Source organism: Hirundo rustica, chromosome Z (genome assembly GCF_015227805.2).
Source record: "Hirundo rustica isolate bHirRus1 chromosome Z, bHirRus1.pri.v3, whole genome shotgun sequence".
NCBI classification, from domain to species: domain Eukaryota; kingdom Metazoa; phylum Chordata; class Aves; order Passeriformes; family Hirundinidae; genus Hirundo; species Hirundo rustica.
Window position 1 is genome coordinate 22,420,065 of NC_053488.1, and position 24,619 is coordinate 22,444,683.

Sequence of the window (24,619 nt, forward strand, 5' to 3'; positions counted from 1 at the left end):
TGGAGTCAGATTCTGTGAGTATCTTTTGTGTCCTCTAGCGACAGGAGGAGGAGAAGGGAAGGGACAAAGAGAGAAAGAGAGATCAGCAGTCCCAGCTCCATTGCTGATGGGGTGTGCAGGGTCCTAGGGTACACACACACCTGGGCTTTGTGGAGGTACCTTTTTTATAGATGAGTTTCCCTGCACTGGAGGTCAATTTCTCTCTTTCTGTGTAATTTAGTTACTGTAGAAATGGGTTGGAGGCTTCAGGGCATTTGGTGGTCTCCATATCCCCCTACAGCCCATGCCTGTTTCTTGACCTCATTCCTACACTTGTGTTGTTGTGTTGTGCTTACCTCCAGGAGCCAGGACAAGAATGTTCGTCCCAGAAATGTGCTGCTCTGCCTCCATGTGGCCCCTCCTCCAGCCATATTCGGTTCATTCTCCCAGTGTGTTATTGCTAACAATCCTTGGCTGCTGGTACCAACAGTCCTTGGTTGGCTCCAGAGCCACTCAGCTATCAGTATTTGAGATTAGCTCCATTCTCTTCTGGGCTTCTACACAGATTCCCTGCAGACTCAGCTCAAAGCTGAAAGTCAAGATTGGTTTCTTTATATTGAGCCTCTCTCTTGCAGAGCTTGTGTACCTGGATTATGTTGACGCTTTGAAACTAGTGCAATATATTTTGGAAAAAGATAGTGGTGTCATCAGGGTCAAGGCTGTGAGACCAGTTTGCAGCGAAGAGCAATATTTTATTATACCAAGTGATGTAAAAAAGGAAAAAAAAAAAAAAAAAAAGGCACAAAGAAAATAAAAACTTCAGAATAAATAGCAAAAAACTGCTCTGAACTTCAGCTTAGTCTGACCAATTGTCCAACAAGCCTGAGGGGGAAGGGTTGGTAGTGTGGAAATTGGGAGAGAATATTAACAACAGGGAAGATAATAGCATCTGAGCTTGTCAAGATGAGATGGTTTAACTGCAACACAGAAGTAGAGCAGACTCCTGAACTAGGAACAGGGCGATATTCTTAACACAAGCAGTTGTCCCTCACAAATGTGATAGGCAAGGAGAATGCCAAAGCACCGGAACAGTGGTGTCCAGCAAGTGCAGCCTATTTCAGAAATCTGAAGAAAGTGACTGAGAAAAACAATCCTACAGAAAGCTGAAATAGCCTATCTTGATTTGCACTTACAAATAACAAGGCTGTTATTTACTGGCTGGAAAACTGAAGAGATTGCAAATCCTTGTAACAGCAGATAAGAATCCTGACACAGTGTCCTGGGTTGACTTTATGATGCTTGTTGTTTTGTCTGTGCTGTTTATGCTCGATATTAAGTTCTGCACCTTTAGGACTGCTTCTGAGAGTGAAGCAGGGGAAAAGAAAAACAAAGCATCCTTCACACCAACTGTGTTTTGTCTGCAGCGCTGATGGACAGTGGAAGCGAGCTCTTGTTTGCTTTTAGCTAGTTTTTTTTTGCATGCTGAGGTAGAGAAGTTCCCTGGACTATGGTTTTTTCTTTTTCTTGGAACAGTTCAAACGTGCTCTGGACTGAAAATCCAGAAAAACACTGGGAACTCACATCTGTGGCCCACTGCAGCCAGCATGCTGCATTCCAGCACAGCAGGGACTGATAAGGGTCTGAGTGCACTACACCTCACGGCAAGGACTTTCTGAATTTGCCATCTCTATGGACAGTGAGAGGTTTTATTGTTTAATATTATTATTTTTTTTATACTTGTGAATACTTTGCTTGTTAAATAAACTGTTTTTCCACTTTTCTCCAAGGAAATATTTTCCCAAACCAGTTGGTGGAGGGGCCACTTGAATTTGTTTTTCTGGAGGGACCCCATTCAGAGGTTTCCTCCTAAAATTTGCCCTAAACCAGCACTTTTCACACCAGGATAACCAGGTAGTAGGTAGGATTTGCCTGTCAGGCCTGGTCAAATCTTCGCAGTGTTTAGTGCAGGGTCTTCTCTCCAAATCTGATGTACTGAATCACAGGACCATTTAGGTTGGAGTGAGTCCATTCTGTGACTGATCAGCAATTAGAACAGAGCACTAAATATCACGTCCACTCATTTCTTGAATACTTCTAACACCTCTCTGGGCAGTCCATTCAAATGCTTCACTACCTTTCAGTGGAGAAATTCCTTCTGATCAATATTTGGAGTGAAGGTCTTTGTTCCTTAGTCTCCACCAGTTTATTCCTTTACCTCTCCTCTGGAAGCTTTGTCAGTGCAGTATGCCATTTTCTCATTTTTATTTACTCCATGTACAGCAGAAGAAGTCTACAACACTTTGGTCCTGGTATCCCTGCTTAGTTTTTTCCCATTCCAAATGCTCTTGGGCTGGATTCAGTGTGATTTTCAGAGTCACATTCCAGCTGGCACTACACCATTGGACAACAGCATCCCAAGAGCTCTCAGCCTTTGTTGTTTTGTGTGGCACACCAAATTTACATCTTGATTATCGAAGGATTGCCAAGCCCTGATGGAAGAATGCTAATACTGATTAAATCCACACAGATTATGGAGAAGCAGACATATGTGTCACAAAGCTTGTGAAACTTTGTTCACAGCTGTAATTAATTGCCCGACTGCAATAGTAATAAAACGGAATATCAACAGCTGCACCAAGAATATCAACAATACCTGTGTACTGTTTGGTCTGAATTTCAATTTTGTTCAAAGGACCCTCTTAGAAAAAATGAAAACAGGCAGATCTTGCAGCTCCTCAGCAGTAAGAATCTGTTGTAGCTCCTGCACATCTACGCAGCAAGTGTAAAGGATGCAGACTGGCTAAATCTATCTACTCTATGCAGAGAAGGCAGAAGCATGAAAAACACTGATTAATTTTCAGATATTGTTTAGGCTAAAAACAGATTTAATGCCCTTTCTACTTACATGGAGAATATAGGCTCAAGGGACAGAGGATGAGGAAACAGCAGTAAAGGATATCAGACCACAGCAAAGGCCAAGGATCATGGGACGTCATCACTGGTGGTACCAGGGGCTGAATAGTCTGAACATCACCTTCACCAGCCCTACCTGCTCAGCACCAAGCAGGGACCAGCTTCCACACAGGGTAAGTAAGCCTCGCTTTAACATGCTGGGCCTTGCAATAATGCCCAAAGGGTAAGGACCACTGCATTTTGGGCAACCAGAGGTGCTGTACACAATGGAAAAAATGCACAGCAGGAAAAAACCCAAATGGAAGAAACATTTTTTTTTTTTTTTTCCTCCTGACTCAAAACCCAATCAGAGCCAAGTTTTACTGACTATCCTTTCTTGCCATCTGCGCCATCATCGAGTTTAGGCTGCCAGAAGCTTCTGCTGTGCCAATCCCTCCCTGTTCTCCATTAATCCCCACCACACTAGACTTTCTCCTCCTGTAGTGCAGCTGTCTTTTGTCCTGGATTTCTCCATGTCAACAGGGTGCCTCCCTGTGTCCAGCCTCACAAGAGGAGACGTTTACATTAATTGCAGAATTGGTTCCAAAATGCCCTGTTCCTAAGCCATGGGGGTCCCTCACAGGGCCCCGTCATGAGAGAACTCCGGGGGGCTTCTCAGGGGTCCTTCACACGGTGTCCCTCACAGGGGAACCCTAAGGAAGTTCCTCAGAGGAATCCTCGCATGGGCTCTCATGCAGTCTATCGAGGCGTTCTTCAGGGGATGACTCCTGGGGTAACTCCCGCGGCCCCTCCTGGGTCTTCCCGGGGGGACCTCTGGGTGTCCTTTACCGGGGGGCCCTAAGGGGAACCCTAACACGGCCCCCGGGAGGAGGGGGGGGGGTCCCTCAGCGAGATCCTCGGGGGAACCCTCATGGGGCCCATCACGAACACCCTCACGCTCCGCTGCCCCGCCCCTTCCACCCGCCTCTCGCACGCCGCGGGGGCGTGGCCCCGGTCACGTGAAAGCGACAGGAAGGGGCGGGCTTTCTCCCCTTCCCCCCAACCCCGGGCTCGCGCTGCTCACTTGGTCACCGGGAGGGGCCGGGAAGCAGAGGCGGAAGAAGGCGCCGGTGGATGGGCGCGAGCTGGCGGTGAGTGAGGGGCGTGGGGCGGGGCTGTCCGCGAGCACGTCAGGTCACGTCACGTCACTTGGGGCGGGGAAAAGGTCCCCGCGCGCGCGTGGAGGAGCAGGAGGAAGGCGGAGGTCACGTGACGGTTGCGGGCGCCGCTGCCGCCGCCGCTTTGTGAGCGCATTGGGCAGGTACCGCGCGCGCGGGGGGCGCGCGGCCCCCCCCCCCCGCCCCCCAACCCGTCCCCGTCCAACGGTCCCCGCGCGCGGCCGCTCCCCGCCTCAGCCGCCTCCGAGGCCCCACGGGTCCGGCCTCGCTTTGTGCGGCCGGAGGTCCCTCCGTTCGCGGGTCGGTCGGTGTCTCCCCAGGCCGCCCAGCCCCGGCTCGCCCGCCGACAGATTGCGGGGGGACGCGGCTTTGCCCTACTTTCCGTGGCGGCCGCCCCGGGGAAGCTTCGCCCTGGCCTAGATCGCCTTCCCACCCGCCCCCCCCCCCGCTCCACCCCCCTTGTCTCCCGCTCAGCAGGGCCGCGGGTGCGGGCAGCGCCCACCTGGCTGGGGAAGGGGAGTCCGCTTGGCCCCGGGAGGGGTGGGTTCTCTCTGCACCCCTTGACATCCGCGGTAGGGGAGTCCTGCACCCCATCCGCCTTCTCGGACTTGGTCGTCTCCTTCACAGAGGGTTTCCCTCTGGTGAGTTGCTGCCTCTGGCTCGGGGGGATGTGACGAAAGCAGGACCAGTTGGACCCCGCAGATGAGGAGTGGGGCTGGAAGCAGGAGTCAGGCCAGCGGGGAGGTGGCAGCTCGAGAAGTGAGCAAGTGGATGATGAAGTATCGATCTATGACTTACACAGGGCTTTACTTCCATGTTGTTGCTCATCTCCTTCCCGGGTGTTCCCTCTCTGGTGGTGGGGGGGGGGGTCACCTATAGACAGCTATAGACAATAACATCTCAGCAGCTACTGTGGGTTGCTTGAGGACACGACAATGAATGAACCGTTCTCTCTGTTAACCTTCTCTACCTTAGTTCTTCTTTGACATCGGCTGTGTGTGCTTGCTTGGAATTAGATGTCATGGCAGGGCTTTGCTAATGGCCTGACTTATGTTGCCTTCAAAAACATCAAAAAACCCAACCCTGTTCTGCGTTTTCTCCTGTTGCTGAAGAAACTTGTAGCAGGGAAGTGAACTGGTAGGCATTCCTGTGCAAGAAGCTGGATGCAGAAATGACTTGGTGCATGTTTGAGTCTAATGGCAAGCATCTGAATTCTGTCATGTGGAAAAGGTTTAAAAGCTTGTGCTGGACTGTATGCAGTGCTGTTGAGTGCCACCTGGGAGCAGGGTGGACTGGTTTGAAGTTTCTCTCTTGTGTGTTAGCACCAGGAGTGGGGATGTGCAGAGCACCCTTGGTTGTGTTCAGAGGAACGGGATGTCTTGTGAAGCAGAAACTCAGGGTTTTCTGTGAAGCTGTGTGAAGGAAAGCTGTGGAAGGGGAGTGGAGAGGCTGTCCTGGCCTGAGATCAACTGGCTTTTTCCAAGTAGAGAAATTGGAGCTGGATGTGAGGGAGGGGGAGCAGTGCTTGCCATTGAAACAGAGCCCTTCACAAAAAAATGTCAGCTAGTCAGCCTCCTGGCTTTTGCTTCTTTAATATTTACCAGGCCCTTTAACAATTCCCTTGGTTGTATCACGTTCTCTAATGGAATCTGGGTTTGGATTCCTACCTGGCTGACTCAGTATTTATACCCGGACCCAATCTCTCTGTGGTGGTTTGACCTAGCTTGTTTAAAGAATTTATTTTTAACCTTACACTAGGTAACTTGAAAGCAAACAAGGCTAAATTACTTTGCAGGATTAATGATGTTTTGTGAGTCTTGAAAATTAGCTGGCTTCTGTGTTTATAACTCAATAATCTTGGTAATTGTGGAGGTGGGGAAGCGTAGGAATTGGACAATCTCTGTTCTACTTTTTTCTAGTTGTAGTTTTATCGGTGTGTTGATTTTGAAAACTGTCTATAGTAAAAAAAAAAAAAAAAGCGTGACATTTCTGAAATTAGACTGTTTCAGTTGTTTTGGCCCATCTTCCATAAAGCTCCTGGTGCCATGACTTGCAGAAGGGTTTGATCATTTGGGGGGACATGGGAGCTGCAGACTCACCACTAAAATGTAAGGATGCTAGGGGGAAAACCAACAGAATAATCTTGTCTGTTACCTGAAGCTGTTATTTTTAAACTTTTTTGTTTGTTTGGCTCTTCCATTTTTTGAAGCTGTAGTTCCAGAACCTTGAAGTAGATTGTTGATACTCTGTGTTTCTTCCATGAACTTTTATTTTAGGTGATGGTTTCCTTGTAAGATGCAATTTTTTGGTATGCTTTATGTTTGTTGCTGGTGTTGTCCTACTGATATTGGTCATGACAGAGTTAACATGCTGATGAACAGTGCTTGAAAGGTGTATGTGGAATATACTGTTAATGCTCTATTAATGATCAGCACTGAGAGCCTTACTATTAGTAGTAATGTTTACTTGCAGTTTTAGTCACATTTAGTACCAGTACTTAGAATAGGTACTTCGTGAAAGGCCAGGAGTAAAACTTCAGATCTGTTATGAATCTTTTTATTTATCTTTGTTTCCTATTTGGTTGAAGCATGTGGGGGGACTCTGAAGACCCACGTTCAGTGCTTTGCAACAGCCTTGTATGACATTGTTGAAAGAGAAGTCGAGTGACTTGTCCCCTTTGTAAAATACAGATTAGAGAGACTGAGTTGTATTTGCGACTTCAGAATTATTGAATGGAAGTACTAGAGTTAGTACAAGTGATATCCACTGCAGTGTTGTTACTCAGCTAGAGCTTTTGGTGAGTTTTAGGTTTATTTCTGATACCATCAGTTTACTTGTAGCCCTTTGGGTCCTCTGTGCTCTTCAGAGAAGACCTAGTTTTGACTTGCACTGTTTTTCATATAACTTCCCTAAACAGGTTACATTCATAAAAGTGAGAGCTGGGATGAAAGGTTGTGAAATGCCTCCTTTGCAATTACTTTAGGTTCATATTTTACAAAACCATACAAAGAGTTTGTTTTGCTGTTACATGAAAGTCCACACTCTTTGATTTTGGCCATCTGCACTGGGAGTCTGTTGGAACTCCCCATCTGCCTGGGGCTCCTGCAAGGCTGTTCCTTGCACAGGTGTGGTACCCTCAGCCCTTCTCTCCCCATTAGGTCTCAATGCTTCAAGCAGTAAACAGGATCTAAAACCAGGCAGTTTAGAGGTGGTATGGTCTGATGCCTAAGATCTCATGGCTTGCTCAGCCTGCTTTTACTAGATCATGAATATTTTGCTGAGCTTATTTTACTTATGTTCTCTTTAGATTGTAAAACCTGTAAAATAGGTTGTGTGAACAACTTAGTGCAGCTCCCTTGGATGGAGTTGTTTCTATTCTCAGTGCCATTGAAACTCTATTTCTTTTTGTCCAGCTATCTTTGTGGAGCCTGCACAATATTGTGGCTTCTTTTGAAGGTAAAATTATCAAGCTTTTTTCCCCTCTCTCCCCAGCCTTCTTAAATCAGTCTTCCAACAGATGAGCTTGGAGGAGTCCTTGACCTGGCTGGGTGTAGCATTTTACATTAAAAACAATGAATTGCTTCCCATATTGAGAGAGCTTTGATCTTTCTTGAGACTTAAGGTTTGCCTGGAGTAGTACTCCTATGGTGAACTTAATGGTTTTATTTTTCTGCTATATCCTACAGGAAATACAGTTTATTGCTGTAGAAGATGCAGGTTCAATGGAATTGGTGTGGCATAATCATTCAGTATGTGAATGTACAATTAAGTGAAGAAAACAAAAACCTTTGTTAACCTCCAGATTTGAATCATCAGGTTGAACTTTTTAAAAACTGTTTCAGTGCGGGGGGAATGCTTACCTCAGTCTGTTAGGCAGCTCTGTTGTTGAAGGTGTAGGATTTGAATTCACTAATTATGACCATGACATTTTTATTGGTTAGCTGGAGAGAGAGTAAGTCTTCGTGCACTTTTGTTGCATCTGGTATCGGTTTAATCTAGAACATGTCATTTGTATTTCTTACTACTTAAGTAGTGTTTCTGGAAGTAGGGTGATACTTTAGAGACCATACTGAGATTGCTTTTGAGCAAGGAAAACACAGTAATTGTTTCTAGTCCATTTGTTTTGCCTAGTAGTTTGAGGATGATGGATATATAGTAATATGGAATGAAGTATATGGCTTCAGAAACCTTTTTGCTTCCTGTTCCAGTTAGTTTTTAAATGTTAACTGAATCATGGCTGTTTTGTCCTCAGCGCTTGGCTTTGTACTGTTTCATTTGAAAGTCATTGCTGATTTTTTTTTTTTTCTCTGCCCTTCTTTGATTTTCAAAATCTCATGTTGTCTTACACACAATTTCAGCAACAGGAATCCAAAAGGAATCGTGGTGCCAAATCTTGCACTACTGTTGGGCTGTACATCGTATATTGTATTTAAGAAACTCTGGTCCATGCATTTGATGGATTGTGCTCCAAGGGGTGGATGTCTGCTTTTATTTCAGCTTTCAGTCACACATTCTGGAGATCACTGACTTGTGATCCATTTTTGAGGCTGACATAAGAGAGACCTAAGTTAGTGATGTTAACTTCGGGTGATTAAGTGTGATGAGGGGGAACAGTACTGCACTTCCTGGTCTTGTGCTTCACTTTCTTTTATTAGCCACTGAATGAATTTCTGAATGTTTTGAACATGGAATCAGTGCCAAGGGGTAGCTGTCTGAAATTAATTTAAGAGGAAGATTGGAATAGACTTCTGAGGTTGATGAAGTTAATGAGTATGTAAAGGTACTTTTTTTTCCTTTCCTTTTTGTATTTGAGAAAACACTTTCTGATATATGTCTTCAACCTGTCGGGTTTCTTTGCGGTTTCTTGATGTCCAGATTAGCAGCAATGCCCAGGAACTGTTCTTTGCATCTTAGAAAAAGATAATAAGTAGCTTTTTTGAATGGTTCTCTGTTATGACTGCAAGTATAAAAGTAATTTCAACTTCATACCTGTATTCCAGTTTTTGTTGCTTACCATTTTATTTGTTGATTATTTGTTTGTTTATTATCCGGTGTATGTTTCTGGATTTTGTCCCAATGACTTTTAGCCTATCTGATTTAATTGAAAATTCCCTTTATTTTCTCTTTATTACTGTTGGAGCAGAAATGCTAGAGCTTAAGTGTTATCTCTAATGAAGCTTGTGAGGTGTTTTTGATAACAATTTTTCTGTTAAAGGACTTTCTTGCCTTTTTACTTCACTTCTTCATGGGCTGGCCTAGGCTCACAGGGACTTGTGGAGGGGTTTTAGTCTCCTCTTGCTCAAGCAGGGTCGTCTACAGCAGGTTGCTCAGGATTATGTCTGAATGTGTTTTGAATATCTCCAATGGAGACTCTGCCACCTCACCCGGCAACCTGTGCTGTGTCAGTTCTTGGTTGCCCTCAGGGCACAAAAGTGTTCCCTGTTGTTCACAGGGAGCCTCCTGTGTTGCAGCCTGCGGTCTTGTCACTGGGCGGTGCTGAAAATAGCCTGACTGTCTGTGTGCCTTTCCTTATTGGCACCATATTTCCTGCCCCCGCCGCCCCCGACTTTTTTCTCTGGGTTCAGCTACTTTACTTAGTCAGATCTGTAGCCCCTCAGGCAAACTGAACTCAAACATCCTTATTGGCTTCTGAGAAAGAAGTGGATTAAGCATTGAATTTAGTATGAGTGGTGTGGTATTGACAGTAATTCATGATTCTTGGTTGGTCAAGAAATGGGTGGGTTTAGAGAAGGTACTGTGAAAATGCAGTAAGAGGGATATTTCAAATTTTAATAATTTCTGTGCTTTCAAACGAGGAGTAATTGTCTTCCCTGGTTCTAGCTGAATTGAAGACAATAATTCCACAGTTTGTGAGGGAAGAACCATGTTGAACACTTGATTGTCTGATAGTGATAAAATTGACCAGGTGGTTTGTATGTTCTGTCTAGGAATTGCATGGATTGCAAATGATGACTTAAAGTAGAATACATCATTTAGGAGAGATAAGACTGAGTTCTTATTGCATGTTGAATGATCCATTTTATGAAGCTGTGTATATCAAAATTATTTTTAGAAGTACTTTTTCATGAAACTAAACCCCAAACTTTGCAGAATTATATGAGGAGGAGGATATGGCTTGGTGCTAGTTACAAGACAAGTTTGGGGTGGGGAAAAAAAGGGGAGGAGTTTGGTATTCTTGATCTTGATGTGATGGATTGCTACTTTGATTTGTTTGTTCAAATTGTTTGGAGTCTGGTTCATATAAGCAGAATCAGTAATGCTGACAAACCTTAGGTGTTTCTTAACAAAGAAACAAACAAAATTCCTGGTTTGATGAACTGCACTGAAAGTGAATAATGAAATAATGCCAGGAATGATAGCCCTGGCGGAGTACTTGGGGGAGAGAAAGGGGTCTCTGTTCCCAACATCACTTTTGGCTGTTAAATCTGCCTGGTGAATTATTTGACGCTGAGACTGTTTCAGTCCTTTGAAATGGTATTGCTCTGTTAGTGTATAGTGACTGTGTCTCTGGTAATGCTAACTGCAAAGCTGTGAGGTTGTTTTGCATCTTACTTTTGGTATTCCTACAAATGTGTTTTTGTTCTGCATTTATGGCTATGTGTAGTGCAGCACTGACAACTTGCAGTATTTCCCAGAAGTTTATATATGAACAGATATACTGGAAAGACTGTGAAAGTATTTTTAAGATTTTTTTTTTTCTTTTCTAAAACAGAAATGTTGAAGGGGATAAGCTATCTCATCTGGCACTCAGTAATTCTGAAGAAAGTTAGTTCTCTTGGTAGATTCACTTGGTCATTCTCTTGAATAAAATAAGAAAATTGCCACCTCTTATATTTTCTGAAAAATCTTCATGCTTCTCAAGTTATTTTTCAGGTGAAGTGACCTGGTGTGTAAACTTAGGTCAAACACTGTGCTAAACTTAACTAAAATGTATATATGAACTTCATTGATTTTGTTACAGTTAAAACCTAAAAACATTAATCTGTAAACATAGCATAACCTGAAAACAGAGCTTCACACTAGGCTGATTTATCTAAATGCATGTTCGGGCATTATAACTCCATTGTATTTTATACTGGTATGGTGTTTATAGCTAGAGAGGTGTGGGGCTCTGCTTTCTTAAAGACCAGCTGGTAGGAAGTGGTATGTTTAGTTCTTCCAGGACTTGGTGTGCACTGACCTCCCAAGCATTAAGCTTAAGGGATATATTAAAGCTTGTTGAAATACTGACCTATAATATGTATTCTTAATCTCTCTTTTTCAGAATATATAAATATATAAATATTTTTAATCACCCAATTTTCTAATTAAAAGAAAAAAAGGGGAATATCCCCTCAGTTTAACTTTTAAAAAAGGATAAATTAGGAACTCTTAACCTTCAGATGAATTTAAAAGAAAAAAAGCTCCCCAAAAGCTCATCTTGAAGATGATGATGGGAATGTTTTTCAGTTGTATTAAATTCAAAACATCACAGCTCCAAGAGGCTTAAGGTTAACCAAAACAGTAACACATGTTTCTGGAGCTTACACTTTCAATTCTTTTACAGCAATTGGTAATCTCGCTAAAGCTCTAGAGGAGTGCAGCTAAAGAAGTACTTGTTTGTAGTCTGAGAATTTTAGTTTGACATCAGTGTACTTCTAACTGTTCAACAACTTGCATTTCAGTCACGGTAAAATGTTTGCTGACAAGTGAGTTCCAGATAAATGTTTGTTTGATTTTAGTTGCCTCTGAAGTAAAATTACAGCCTTTAGTGTGTTCACATTAGTTTGTAAGGTTATTTTTTTTTTTTTTTTTTTTAATTCACCAGTTCCTAGTTTTTCTTCTCATTTAATGTCATTGCATTCCTTGATCTCTATTTTATTCCTCATTTGATTTTGGTAGGAAACTGATAAATCAGTCAAACAAATGTTTGTGCTCTCAAATGTACTTGCATATTAGAATATATATAAACGTCTGACATAATCTCAGATATGGAAGGTCTTACTTTTGGTGCTGTGTGTGCTAGGAATTTTCTGTGTTTTATTTGTTCTGTATGCAACATTTGCAATTTTTGAATGGTTTTAATGGAAATTATGTCTCTGGCTCTTAGAATGAGATAATTTATTTAAACATGCTTTTTCCTTCCCTTTTTCTAGCAAAATAAAATCTAAAAGAAGCACAAAATATTTTTCTTGGAGGTATTTGCAATTCTTCAAATGGACTTCCGTAAATAAGTGGAAGTAAAAATTCTACTCTTTCAAATTGCTGTTTTCAGCAGTTTTATGTGTACTCCATAATGTTTAAATGCAGTATTGTTTTATCTCATTCTGTCAGTCCCTTGCATTTGATCTTGTGCAGAAATTCCTATGATATAGCTGTGAGCTCACCATATCTTCCAAATAAATCTCAAAAACTTTGACTTCAGGGCAGTGTTCTTTTGAATATCAAAACTAAGGTCATTGTAACACCTTCTTCCTAGCGTTTTAAAGCATAGCAACAGGGTTAGTAAGTATGTTTTTTCTAATATTAGACATCAAAAACTGGAGGAACCAAAAGAACAGTGTCTATTTAGATGAGACTTGTGTACATTAAAGAAAACTATCTTAAGCCCTGCAGAACCGCAAATTTCAGTGTTCTGAAGGTGAGACAATAAGCAGTTTTTAGCCATTTGCTTTCTGCTGATTGCAATTTTGGGTGACTGCTGTCTCTTGTACTTTTTCCCCTGATCAGGGAAGGTATGTTGCATTCTTCCTTTTAAATTTTATTTTCACTTTATTCTACTGATTCACGTTCTTACTAGTTTTCAAAAAGCCATGTTTTAGGCAGTGTACTCACTGAACTTGAAAAACAGTCTTGTGTTAAATTGAGAACACATTGAAGGCATCATACTGTTCTGCATTTTAAACTTGCCTACCATTGGCTTCCAAATTTATTTACAGTGTCATCTTGGCTTGTTCAGCGAGTGTGCTTAACAGCCTCCTGCTGTGCTAGAATTTTTAAACAAAGCCCTCTAAATGAGTGAAAATTATTGCTGTATTTAAAAAACTGTTCCTTAAGTTTGTAATGCAGTTTTTAGAAATTGTAACATTTTATCCTGGTTATTCCTTGCTCATCCTTTGCTTGATTTCTGTGTACATACAGTTTTGTGGTTTGCTTGGAGTAAACTGCTGTTTACACCACATCTTCTGAACTGGTTTTCAAGATTGTCACTGTCAAACCATTTATTTAATGAAGTTTTTATATGTGCAGTATGCTCTCTGAAGCTGGTACCTGTAATATTTTAACGCTGTTGCTAGAGTTGAACACTGCAGTTAGCACAATGTGTATTCCAGGTGCTGTCTCGGAATTTGTATGGGTACTGAGCATGAGATATATAGTTAGTATAAGTGAGCTGTTTCAGCAGCTGTGTACAGAGTACAACTCCATTTTATTTCAAAAGTGAGTAACTTCATCTTGCAGGAAAGTTCTTGGTCTTCTAGACTTCCACTGGTAAAATGGACAGGTCACTATTATCTTCTTGGAATGTTTTAGAAAACACATTTTCTACTTAGGCATTTTAATATTGCCTTGCACAGTATATAAACCTGGTGTACCTGTGTGGAATTGGGGACTGTGATTCATTCCTACGCTGTACTCAACTAACTCAGACTACAAAAATATATTAAGATATGAAGATAAAGGAATACATTAATATGAAAAGGAATTTTTTAATGGCTTAACAATAGGAAGGAAGTTTTGAAGAAAAGCTTTGTATACTTGTTCAGATTTTGCGGACTTAAAATATTACTCTTGCCCATTTTTGAATTTTATTGTGAACTAGTTTGACTTGGAAAGAAGTGGTGGAAGAGAGTGACAACCTCCTACTGGAGACCAAAACCACAAATGACATTTAAATCAGACCGGAATTGCAGAAGAAAGGTACAGATGGAGCTAGAACAGTGGCCATGGGTCTTAGAAAAAGCATACGGGTTGTTCTCCACCCCATTTATGTTTAGAGAGAAAGTAAATACTGAATTAACTGCAGTAAAACTGTTGGCATGTTTTCACACTTTGATAAGTTTTGGTCCATTTATGTATTGGGGTTAATTGTCCAGTTGCAGCTTCAGGTTATGAAGTTTGCTCTCCTCAGTTCGCTGTTGTTTGTACTTTTTGGGCCCAAAGCTGCAATGATGTCCTTGGGTCTTGGGCTGGAAAAGGATTGTTTGTCTAACTAACTATGAAGAGAACTTCCTGACGCTTTATATGAAGTTCAGAGTTATACACTAATGCAGTACAAAATCTGGAAAATAAGAACGCTAAAACTTAAGGCATCAATCTTTCCCTCCAAAACTTTCTGGTTTGGCCCTCATTGTCATTTCTGTTGTGAATTAGTGTGAATTAAATGGGGGCCTTTTATTTATTTATTTATTTATTTAAATGCAGTTGAGTGTGTTTCTGTAAGTGTGAGAATGTCTGCTCTTGCTCGGCTATTTTTAGTTCTTGTTCTCTTGCTTGTATCTGTTTCTATTCAAAGAACTCCTTTGGAAGCTGTTCCAGGAGAGAGTGGTTTGGTGACGGTGGTGGGGGCGGGGAAAGTGCAAGCAAAGAGTGTGTTGGTGATTTGGCAGCGTCTGATGATGTGCAGTGCTGTTTCCTGTGTGACACCTTGTTTCTGAGCTCCCTGTTCCAAGAGAATTCCCCCTGCTGGCTATTGTCCTGGCAGGTGTTACGTGGTTCTTGATGTCATTTGGAGTGCCTGGGTTTCTGCTCGAATCTTATTACTGTTTGTTTTTCTGTGAACACAGCAATTCATCTTAGGGGCTGTTCAGGTATGGGCTGTTATATCAGAGCAGGTAAATGAAATATGAATTTTTACTGTTTGACAGCCAAAGCCAGCAGTTCCCAGTACTTGATTTTCCCTGCTCTTTTTATGGAACAGCTTTTTCTAGATTAGCTTTCCTAGTAAATCAGTTAAAAACTTTTCACTTGTTATTTAACAGCTGCTTGCTTTTTTTTTTTTTTTTTTTTTTTTTTTTTTAGTGGTGGTTTCATGCATTACTCATCTTGTGATAACAGGTAACTGTTGATTACAATGGTAGTGATAAGTGGGGGTGATACAGTGAATTTGTTTGTTTGTTTGTTTCAACGGTTTTATCTTACGGTTGGTGCTGTTGACAAACTGGAAGCTCAAGTGGTGTGTGTGCTGACAGCCCAAGCTTTAACTGTTCTGGGAGTGTCCTGCTGACATTGTCACAGGAAGAGCAGGGAACACTGGTTTTGCGACAAATCAGTCACAGTTAGTACAGGAAAGTCATCAACCCTGTGCAGCTTCAGTGGTGTACTTCAGTCTTACCTGAGATGCTTTGGCCACTTAAGGTTTTTTTTTTTTTGCGTTGTATTGATGGCTTAACCAGGGTGTAGCCTGAGTTCTTATGTCCTTTCATGTATTCTTTGAAGAGAACATCTATAACTTGTGTCGTTGCTACTCTGCAGCTGTTTTCTCACCTACATATATATGTGTGTGCCCCAAGCCCACGTGGGCTTCCTCCTGATTCCAGAGTTCATCTCAGGCTGGAAAGCTGTGCAAATTATTGCAGTCTGAAGAGGCTTTGCCTTGTGATTCTTTTAGTGGAGAGAGCCATTCAAAGAACTTCCAAGTCACCCAGCTCTGTTTTCCTCAGTGGGTTTTTCTGGATTTCCTCCTTTCCCCCTCAGAGGGGATGCTGTGAGTTTTAATGAGCTGGCAGAGTAAACAAACCTTGTCAAGGTGGGGCTTTTGATAGGGAATGGGTGGATGTTTAATTGTATTACTTCTTTAGAAGTGAAATCTATAGATGACTGGCAAAAGCATTGACTATTTAGTTGTGCATACAAAATCATTAAAGATTGTTACGGATTCAAACACAAGTTTGAATCTGTTTCAGTGCCTGAAGCTAAATGTAAACTTACACTTCTGTAGCTGGGGGAAAATACTGTATTTTAGTCTAACATGAGCTGTGTTATTGTGGCTGTTCTGATGTTGCTTATGCCCTTTTCTTTGGATAGAAGCACCTCCAAATTTTAAGCATACTCTTTACTGCAAGTTGCTAACAGATGTATAAGAGGTTGAACATGTAGTGTTCCTCAGTAAACATGAGAGAAGCCTCTTTTCCTGCAAGATAATTACATATTCAAATTTATACTTTTCTTCAAAACTCTGCTGGGAGTTCTTTTGTTTTTAAAATGCCAACAGGGAATTATTTCTAATTTTTTCTATTGCAATCAGTGTGTTAGACCAGGATCAGGTCATGCTCTACTGGATCCCAGAAAAACAAAATAACATTTCAACCTATGCTGTAGTGGTGCATGTCTACTAAAAAGCAAGTTCCCCCTTTCCTCATGAACTTGATCCCTGTCCCTCCTGTCAGATTCAGCCATATAGCCACATAGTTTTCCACTGGATAAGCTTGTTGAACTGACTGACTGTTTTGTTTTAGAGTGTTTAGTTTGCTCCTGGGTGAGCCCACTGAACCGACTCCCTCTGCAGCTGCAGGATCATTAGCCTGATTGAGGGAAGGGAGCTATATTTTGTGGTTGAGGAGTGGGGGAGCAGGCATGCCATTTCTGATGATTGCTCTCAGTTGTGTGGTGTTAGATGTGAGCTTATACTTGATTTTAATGGAGCAAACTGCTTGGGTTCTGCCCAAGCTATGGATTGAACTTCAACTGAATATACAGCCAGGTCCCAAAGGGGAGCTGGAACTCCAGTCATGGGGTTTTTTTTTTTTGTCCTTAGGTGTGCTCAGCCATCCTTTACTTGTTTGAGAGACTTCAGGAGGACTGTTTTGGTTCTGGCTGCAGAGGATAATGATTTTCAACCCTGAAAAGCCTGCTAGGTTTTTCGTTGTTGTTTTTTCCCTGGCTGCAATAAACCTTTTTTTTTACTTAATATTAGTTAATGTTTTTTCCAAGCCTCCTGGTTAATGCAGTGAATAATTCTGTTGGAGTGTCTGTTGCAAGGGAGGACCAGGCTCTAGTTTTGGCAGCTGCTGCGTTGTTGAAAGTTGTAGACACAATGGTGCCCTTCCATTGGATGCTACTCAGGAAACCTTAGGAGAGAAAACACCAAGACCTTTGTGATTGTTCCAAACCCAGAGAAACAGGTATTAAGACATCTGCAATACTAATGGTTCTTCACCGCTTAATGTAGCAGTCACAGAATAAACAGCAAGTGTGCCATGTATTGACTTGGCTAGTATTTTCTTTTATCTCCTGAAGGTCTTTTCTTCTTGGCACAAGAGGAGGTTGTTATGTTCATGGGTGTACAAGCACCACCTCTGAGCCACTGTGGTCTCTGTATACTCCCTGACCTGAGATACTGATGGAGCTGACAATTCAGGACAACATGCTGTGTGGCTAGTGATGAGGATGTTACCTCTTCTACCTTAGTGGCTGTTAGAGAGGTTTCATGTAAGAAAGTCTTTTCTCTGACAGAGGGCAAGAATGAGGGTCTTCAGTCAAAGATGCCAGGAACCTGTATTTTTCCCTCCAGGTCTTAGAATATCTGGACAGCCCAAAACTTAAAATACTTCTCAGCAGACAGATATACTTGAAAATTGAAACTGCTGTTGCCTCTTCCTCACAGGACACTCGTGATGGCTGGTTGTCAAAGAGAATTCCTGTTTTCTATATATTTCATTTTTATTTAGGCCTGTGCAGCCTGTTGTTGTTGTTCTGTTTTTGTCTTGGTAGATTTGGGTTTTCAGTTTTGGTTTTGGAGTGTTGTGTTTTTGTTTGTTTGTTTTGTTGTTGATGTTTGGGTTTTCATTTTTGGGTGTTGTTGTTGTTTGGGGGTTTTTGTGTTTGTTTTGTTTCATGGCAAAAACTGTGGTCTGATCTCTATTATCTAGTTCTAATAGTCTGGAGTATGGTGCTTAGAAAACAATGTGCGGTTTGTCTGTGTTTCTCTGTTCCTTGAAGTTTCAGTACAGTTAATCATAACTATTGCTAACTAGTGCATCTTGCCGGTCCTTGCAAACATGGGACTTATCATTAGTGCAGGGAGCAGAACTTGATTCCTTGTAGATACTGACATCTGAAACATAAGGTCAAGTCCTCTGAGTGTTTTAGGACATTCACTGCCTTTGATTGTCCAGAGTCACTCAGGTGCATACAGACAGCAGTGGGAGGTGGGTAAGTTTTGCTAACTAGTTTTTTGCAAGCCTGAAGACTGACTTGGCTGTGTGGAAGGTAAAGCCCTAGGTGGAAGTCAGTTCAGACATCTCTGATTTTGGTGTGATTTACTGTCTTAGGTTGTTTTTTGTTTGTTTGTTTGTTTTCCCTAAATACCAGTTAAAGTTGCATTTCTTCGTCAGAAATTTCTTTATGAATAAGGGTACATGTTGCTTCAGAAGCTTTAATATTTTTAAAGAAATAATGATGACAAGTCCGCAGAATGTTTATTGTGTGTAACTGGCAGATTTTGGTTAGAAATAGAGAATCACCAGTATATGCTGAAATGTGAAGCACATCTCTTAGAGACACTGGGATAATAGGGGAAAAAAAATAGTCTGAGAGTATTTTAAAAAATGCTAATTATAATACTTAACTTTCATGGTTGAAACATGCTCTCCTACTGGAAAACATGCCATGTTCAGTCCCTTGTCCGCATCATGCTTTTGGACTCTGAATGTGTGACCAGCTTTTGCCTAACTCCAGTCTTTTGAGGAGGAGTACTTTCTCTTCCAAAACGTCTAACGAGTGCTGTCTTTTCTTTAATTGGTAAGACCTATTTGTATATTTCTTTGTCTTCCTTTGCATATCATATGTTTAGGAGTACTAATCCTTAAAATAACTTATTTTTTCTGGTATTAAAGAGAAATTTTTGATTTTTGCAGATGGGGATGTGTTCTTAGCTAATTATAGATTGGCCTAGCAGGATAATTGTTCCAAGTAACAACTCAGAGGGCCTTCAAAAGGTGGGTAAGAATAGCCACTTGGTTATTGGTTCTAGTTTGTTAGCACGACTTCAAGTTTATGTATTAGTTTGTGTTTGTGCTGGTACTCAGACTGCTCCCAGCAATAGGCTTTCTTTGGTAAAACACGAGAGCATGCAGATAGTAAAATTTCTCTCTCCTTTTGTGTTCTGCCAGTGATGCAGTTCAATATTTTTCCTGTTTACTGTAGAAGACTGTAAGATGAGACATGAATTCTCTCAGGATCCATAAATTCACATTCCGTGTAGTTGCTTGGGACAATACAGACACTGAGTCATCAGCTTGGTTCCTGAGGAGCATCTGACTCTTGCAAGCTCTTCTTCCTGTTTCAATCAACAATAAAGATGGTGAGAGACTTTGGACGACAGGACTTGAGGGAAATGCATTACATTGATCCTTTGCAGATGTAATTTTTTTCCTCATGCTCATATAATTCTACAGCTGGAGCAGTAAAATCTGAGCTCACTGTTCATGTACAGTAGTTATGCCCTCCTGAGGCAGTGTTCTGCGGCCTTTTCCCAGACCTGTCACTGTGAGAAATCTTTGACTGGTAACTTTGTATTTTGAATATAAAAAAGCAATCACATTTTTAAGGTGCTCACAGAGGAATTTCCATGGTTTATTACAACTCAGTGTCCAGGAATCAAGAAAGTAACTTTTCTTAAGACTGCGTCAGGAAAGGAATTGAAACTGAAGATTTTTTTTTCAACTGATGGAAGTGAATATTTAACTTCTAGAGGAATCTTGAAAGTCAGTTGCTATTGCCATGACTGGTCTGTTCCTGGAAGTTCAGTAATAGATTTCTTGTGTCTTGGGGGCTTGCAGCCATGTCAAGTCAATTTTTATTTTCTGTATCTCTGGGTTTCTGACTTCATTGAGTCTAAAAGGCTTGGAGTTCTTGCTGAAGGAAGATTGAACAAAAGATCGCAGAAAACATTATAATAGCTTTAAAAACTTGCTTTTTGTGTTGACATGTGTTTAATTATTCTTTGATTATTGGCCTTTCTGTTTTCATTCTAAAATCTAAAGCAGTAACACAACTAAATGCATTGGATAAGACAAGGGATGAAAACTTTGGAGGTGGGCAATTTGGTAATTTTAGGAAGGGTTAAATTACAATATTTTGTTACTGGTTTTGTAAGCTAGAATAGTCCTTGCCATTCCATGTTACACATTATTGGAGCTGCAGTTGTAGTGTAGTTCCTTGGACTAAAACATGCTGTACAGACAGAAAACTAAAATAAACAAAAGATTGAGAGTTGGGATGGCTTTCATCTTAGATTCTTCTGTTGCTTTCTATTTTTAATGAAATCTTTTTTAATGAAGTCTTAATTAATGATAAAGACATTTTTAAATTTTAGTTTTGTTTGGGTTTTGCTTTTTGTTGGTTTTTAAATTAGTAAAGGCAACCTGGGTTTGTGGGTACTAGGTTACATCAGTGAAAAAAGTTTACAGGAACCTTGTGCATCTTTATTAATTGTCATGAGAGAATATAGCCACTTCTTTACATGAGAGTTTTGGGAAGCCCTCTCTCTTTCTTTAATACTTTCTCCTTTTTTTTTTTTTTTAAATCACTAGTGCTCTAATGTATAGAAAGTGATAAAACTAGTACTAGTCTCATTTAATGTTTTATATGTTTCTTCAAATACAGCTGTTTTGGTTGCTTATTTGAATTGCAGTGTCTGCAAGGTCAGGTATTAACTGCTGATGGGGCACTTCTGCACTGCACCAGATCCTGACTTGGAAACTGAAGCATCTGCTTGTCTGAATATTTTTTTTAATCTTTATTAAACAGATTTTAATTAATAGTTTTCTTCTTCCCAGTCTCAAATCTTATTTCTTCATTTCATCTACAGTTAAAATTAAGTTCATCAGTTTGTGATATCCTGCTCGTTACTATGACAGCAGCCTGCCAAAAAGACTTGATGAATAAGAGGAGTTGGAGAGAGTAAGAAGCTGCTTTGTGAGTGAAGAAATGTTCTTGTTCAGCCCCATCTAATTAGTTAATAATATCCCACTTATGCTCGAAACTGTTGTCACTGATATTTTGGAGGCAGTGGCTCCCTGCTGTGTGTTGCTTCCTTACTCTGCAGTAGGTGTGGTTGGGCATGAAGCCTTAGCTGTGTGTCCCTGCTCAGAGGAGTGTCTGAGGTGGCCCTCCAGCTGCTGTGTCTGGATGCTATAAGTAGACAGTGGGAACCAACTTAAGAGGAAGCAATATAACAGTATTTTGAAACTTCTCTTTTTAGCAGGCTGCCAGTAAGAAGACTAGTTTGTGTCTGATAGATTATAACATGTCCTTGTTGGCTTATTGGGGACTGTCAAACTGTGGAGTTTCACACTTGTCTGAGGCAAGTACAAGTCCATACTGCCTCCTGTACCTTTGCTGGGCTTTTTTTTTTTTTTTGTTCCTACCTGCCAAATTGTGCTGCTCATGTACCACACAATCAGGAGGATGAAGATCTCCTTTAAAAACCGTTTTATGCTGTTCAGGTTGTTAGAGCTCTGTTCCCAGAGCAGGCTCATCTATCTTAGCCATTTTATCCCCCAGGAATTTTTCCGCCATTTGTATGCCTGCCTTTTTCCTTAAAGTATCCTTTCATTCTGAAGAGTAAATATGGCTTAAGCAGTGGTGACACAGACACATGCTAGGAGAAGAGACACAATAAGCTTGAGGAACCATAGGTTGCCTGGATGTGAAACTGTAGGGTGTAGTTCAGCATGTGATTTGCACACACCGAGAAAATTCTTAATATATTAAAAGCATCTTTCTGTCCTGTCTAAAATATGAATCACCATATTTTCAGTGGCTTTGGTGATATTGGGGAAAATTGCGTTGACAGAAATATGAAAATGCCTTGGTACTGTAATAAATATGATGTTAATTCAGAAATTTTGAACAAAATGAGACCCAATGGAGTTACATTTTCTCCACAAATCATAAGTTGCAATGGGCTGATTTTAGACAGCCGTATATGAAACTATAAGCTTGTCTTTCAGAGAAGTTAGTGGTCTCCTTTGTGCTCTATTCAGGGCTTTTGCACTGCTCATTGTACTAGGTTCAAATTGTGATAGGTCATCTGATCCTTGGAAAAAGGAACAAACAAAAAATCCCAGCCAAACAAAAAGCTAACTTGAAGGTCATTATTAGTTAATATAAATTGAAGTTTTTGGATGTTGTCAGTCCAAGCAGCAAAGCTTATAAAGCAGATTTCAACACAAACAGCCGAAGTAATACTACTTCAGACTCAACTGAAGAATGTTCATACATCTTTATCATATCAGTAAACGGCCATGAGCAGATAGTCAGTGGTAAATGTTGAATTTGCTGCCCAGAGCATCTCCACGTGTACTTTACATTTTGCTGCATTCCACAGAACATGGTATCAGTAGCTCATGTGACTTTTTGTTTTTTCTGTATCTGGACTTTTTGTCAGACATAGTGCTCTGAAGGTCTTTGTGTTCTGGGCCTTAGAATGTAATGCACTTAGACTACTTTAAGGGACTGTGAGATAGATTGGCTTTATTCAGTGCATTCAAAAAGTTGTAGAAACACAGTATTCCAGTTCAGCTTATAACTGCAGTCGGTTCCTGATAAAATGTATTTCTTACGGAAATATACTCTTCTCTCAGACATTGAAGCATATATTTTGTAATACGTAGATAAATTCAATGCCAGGGTTCAATTTTGATGAGCAAGAATGTATTTCTAAAGAAAGAAAAGATTAGGTGATAACGTGGTTCATTGTCCTCTTGATTGTAGATGAGGCTCTGGAGCATCATTAATTGATAGGTAAACTGAAGCATCTTATTGCAGCTTTAATTGTTGAATGTGTATTACTTATGACTGCCAGTGATTCAGTTGGGTGTTGAACAGGTCCCAGTTCATGGGATTGCAGTATGTACTCATCTTCCTGAAGAAAAAGGAGACTGATGGGAGACCTCATTGCAGCCTACAATTTCCTTTTAAGGGGAAGAGGAGAGAGGAGAAGCAGACACTGATCTCTTCTCTGTGGTAACCAGTGACAGGACCTGAGGGAATAGCCTGAAGTTGTCATGGGTGCTTTTCTTTGTGTACTAGAAAAGTTCTTGGGGGCGGTTGGGCACTAGAACAGATTCTTCAGGGAAGTGGTCACAGTACCAAGCCTGACAGAGCCGAAGAAATGTTTGGACAATAGCCTTGGACACATGGTGTGACTTTTGGGAATGGTCCTGTGTTGGGCCAGGAATTGGACTTGAAGGTCCTGATGGGTCCCTTTCAACTGAGCTTATTGTGTGATTCTGTGATTATTGTGCACTGAGCTTAGTGCTAGCCAGCTGTTGCCCTGGCAAGTTTCGTGCTGAGGCCAGCTTATATAATGGAACTGCAGTAAGAGCACTTTGCTGTTTGTTTGCACATCTCCTTCTACCCAGGTACACCTCTTGTAAGTTGTCCTTACTTACAAAAGTTTGTAGTTTTACTTTCTAGCCTTATGCGGACAGAAACCCGGCAATTGAACGTGAGCATTCTAACTGTTTGAAAGATCTGTTTCCAGTTACCATAGCTGCTATAAACCATGCTCATCAATTAGTCCTGTGCTAAATGCTGTACAGACAGGGTGAATAATAATGTCTTATTTGAAAGTAATTTTAATACTAGTGAACAAATAAGAATGAAATCTGAGAGCCGCAGATGGGATAACAATGAGTATGTGTGGGATTTGGGGTTGCTTTGGGGTTTCCTCTGTTGCCATACAGTCATGGTGTGTTTAAAGCAGGGTGATGGGTAATTTTATGAATTGTTTCTGTAGATATGAGGGAGAATAAAACAAAAGTACTGGCTATAGAGGCTGGATTTAAATGTAATCATCATAATTTTTGTTATTAATGAGAGATGAGAAGTAGGATTTGGATTGGTCATGACCTCCATGTATGTGCAGGAAAAGCAGTTTTGGTAGTAGGGAAAAAGAAACTATCTATCATGAATACAATTTTTTTTAATAGTGTTCTGAGTGGGTGTGAGAGCGATTAAATTCCAGGCATCAAAACTAGGTAGCAGGTATTAAAGAAGTTTGAGTGATGCAGATGGAGCTAAAACTTCATCAGAACAGCCAGTAGAAAAGTCTGTATGTTAAATAATTGGAAAATTGGAGATTTAGAAGTACATAGATTTCAATCAGCTGATTAAAAGGCTTTCTCTCCACTGTATTTCCACCTTTAGTGTAAAAAAAACCTGCAGTAAATGAAAAAGCAGTGTATTAAAGCAGCTTTCACATGAGTCTCTGTATAGAATCTGTAGGAAAGGCAAGAGTTCAAATGACTGCACTTACCTTATTTGGTTATTGAATCAATATCCACCTTAACTCATGCTCTTTTTTTTTTTTTTTTTCTTTCAGATTTTGTATTTTGTACATACATTGTTTTGTATATACTGTATATGATGACTTCGGTGGGCAGTGAACGTACCCGGGGCACTCGGGACAAAATGCAAATTTCAGCCACACAGCCAACACAACCACAGAAACAAGTAGTACAGGTATGTGCTACTGTATCAACTTCTTTGGCCTGAAAGTGAGAATGTAATGATATGAGTTTCTTCCCCTAGTCAGTAAAAACTGAAAAAGATGAGGTGAAAGT

At 40.9% G+C, this 24,619-nt stretch overlaps 1 protein-coding gene across 7 annotated transcripts in view; it reads left to right on the forward strand.

Moving 5' to 3' along the window:
• The first annotated feature begins 3,907 nt into the window (after nucleotides 1-3,907).
• Nucleotides 3,908-24,619, forward strand: part of LOC120765087 (ubiquitin-associated protein 2-like) — a 68,997-nt gene continuing 48,285 nt past the window's right edge. For 2 of the 7 annotated variants that reach the window (XM_058424040.1, XM_058424041.1), the window contains exons 1-2: nucleotides 18,967-18,985; nucleotides 24,379-24,518. In XM_058424040.1, coding sequence (XP_058280023.1) covers nucleotides 24,420-24,518 — 99 coding nt within the window. In that variant the 5' untranslated portion in view covers nucleotides 18,967-18,985; nucleotides 24,379-24,419. Of the gene's footprint in view, nucleotides 4,023-4,095; nucleotides 4,193-18,966; nucleotides 18,986-24,378; nucleotides 24,519-24,619 lie in introns of those variants that run through there. The other 5 variants (XM_040089381.2, XM_058424042.1, XM_040089379.1 and 2 more) reach the window with 4 other exon arrangements.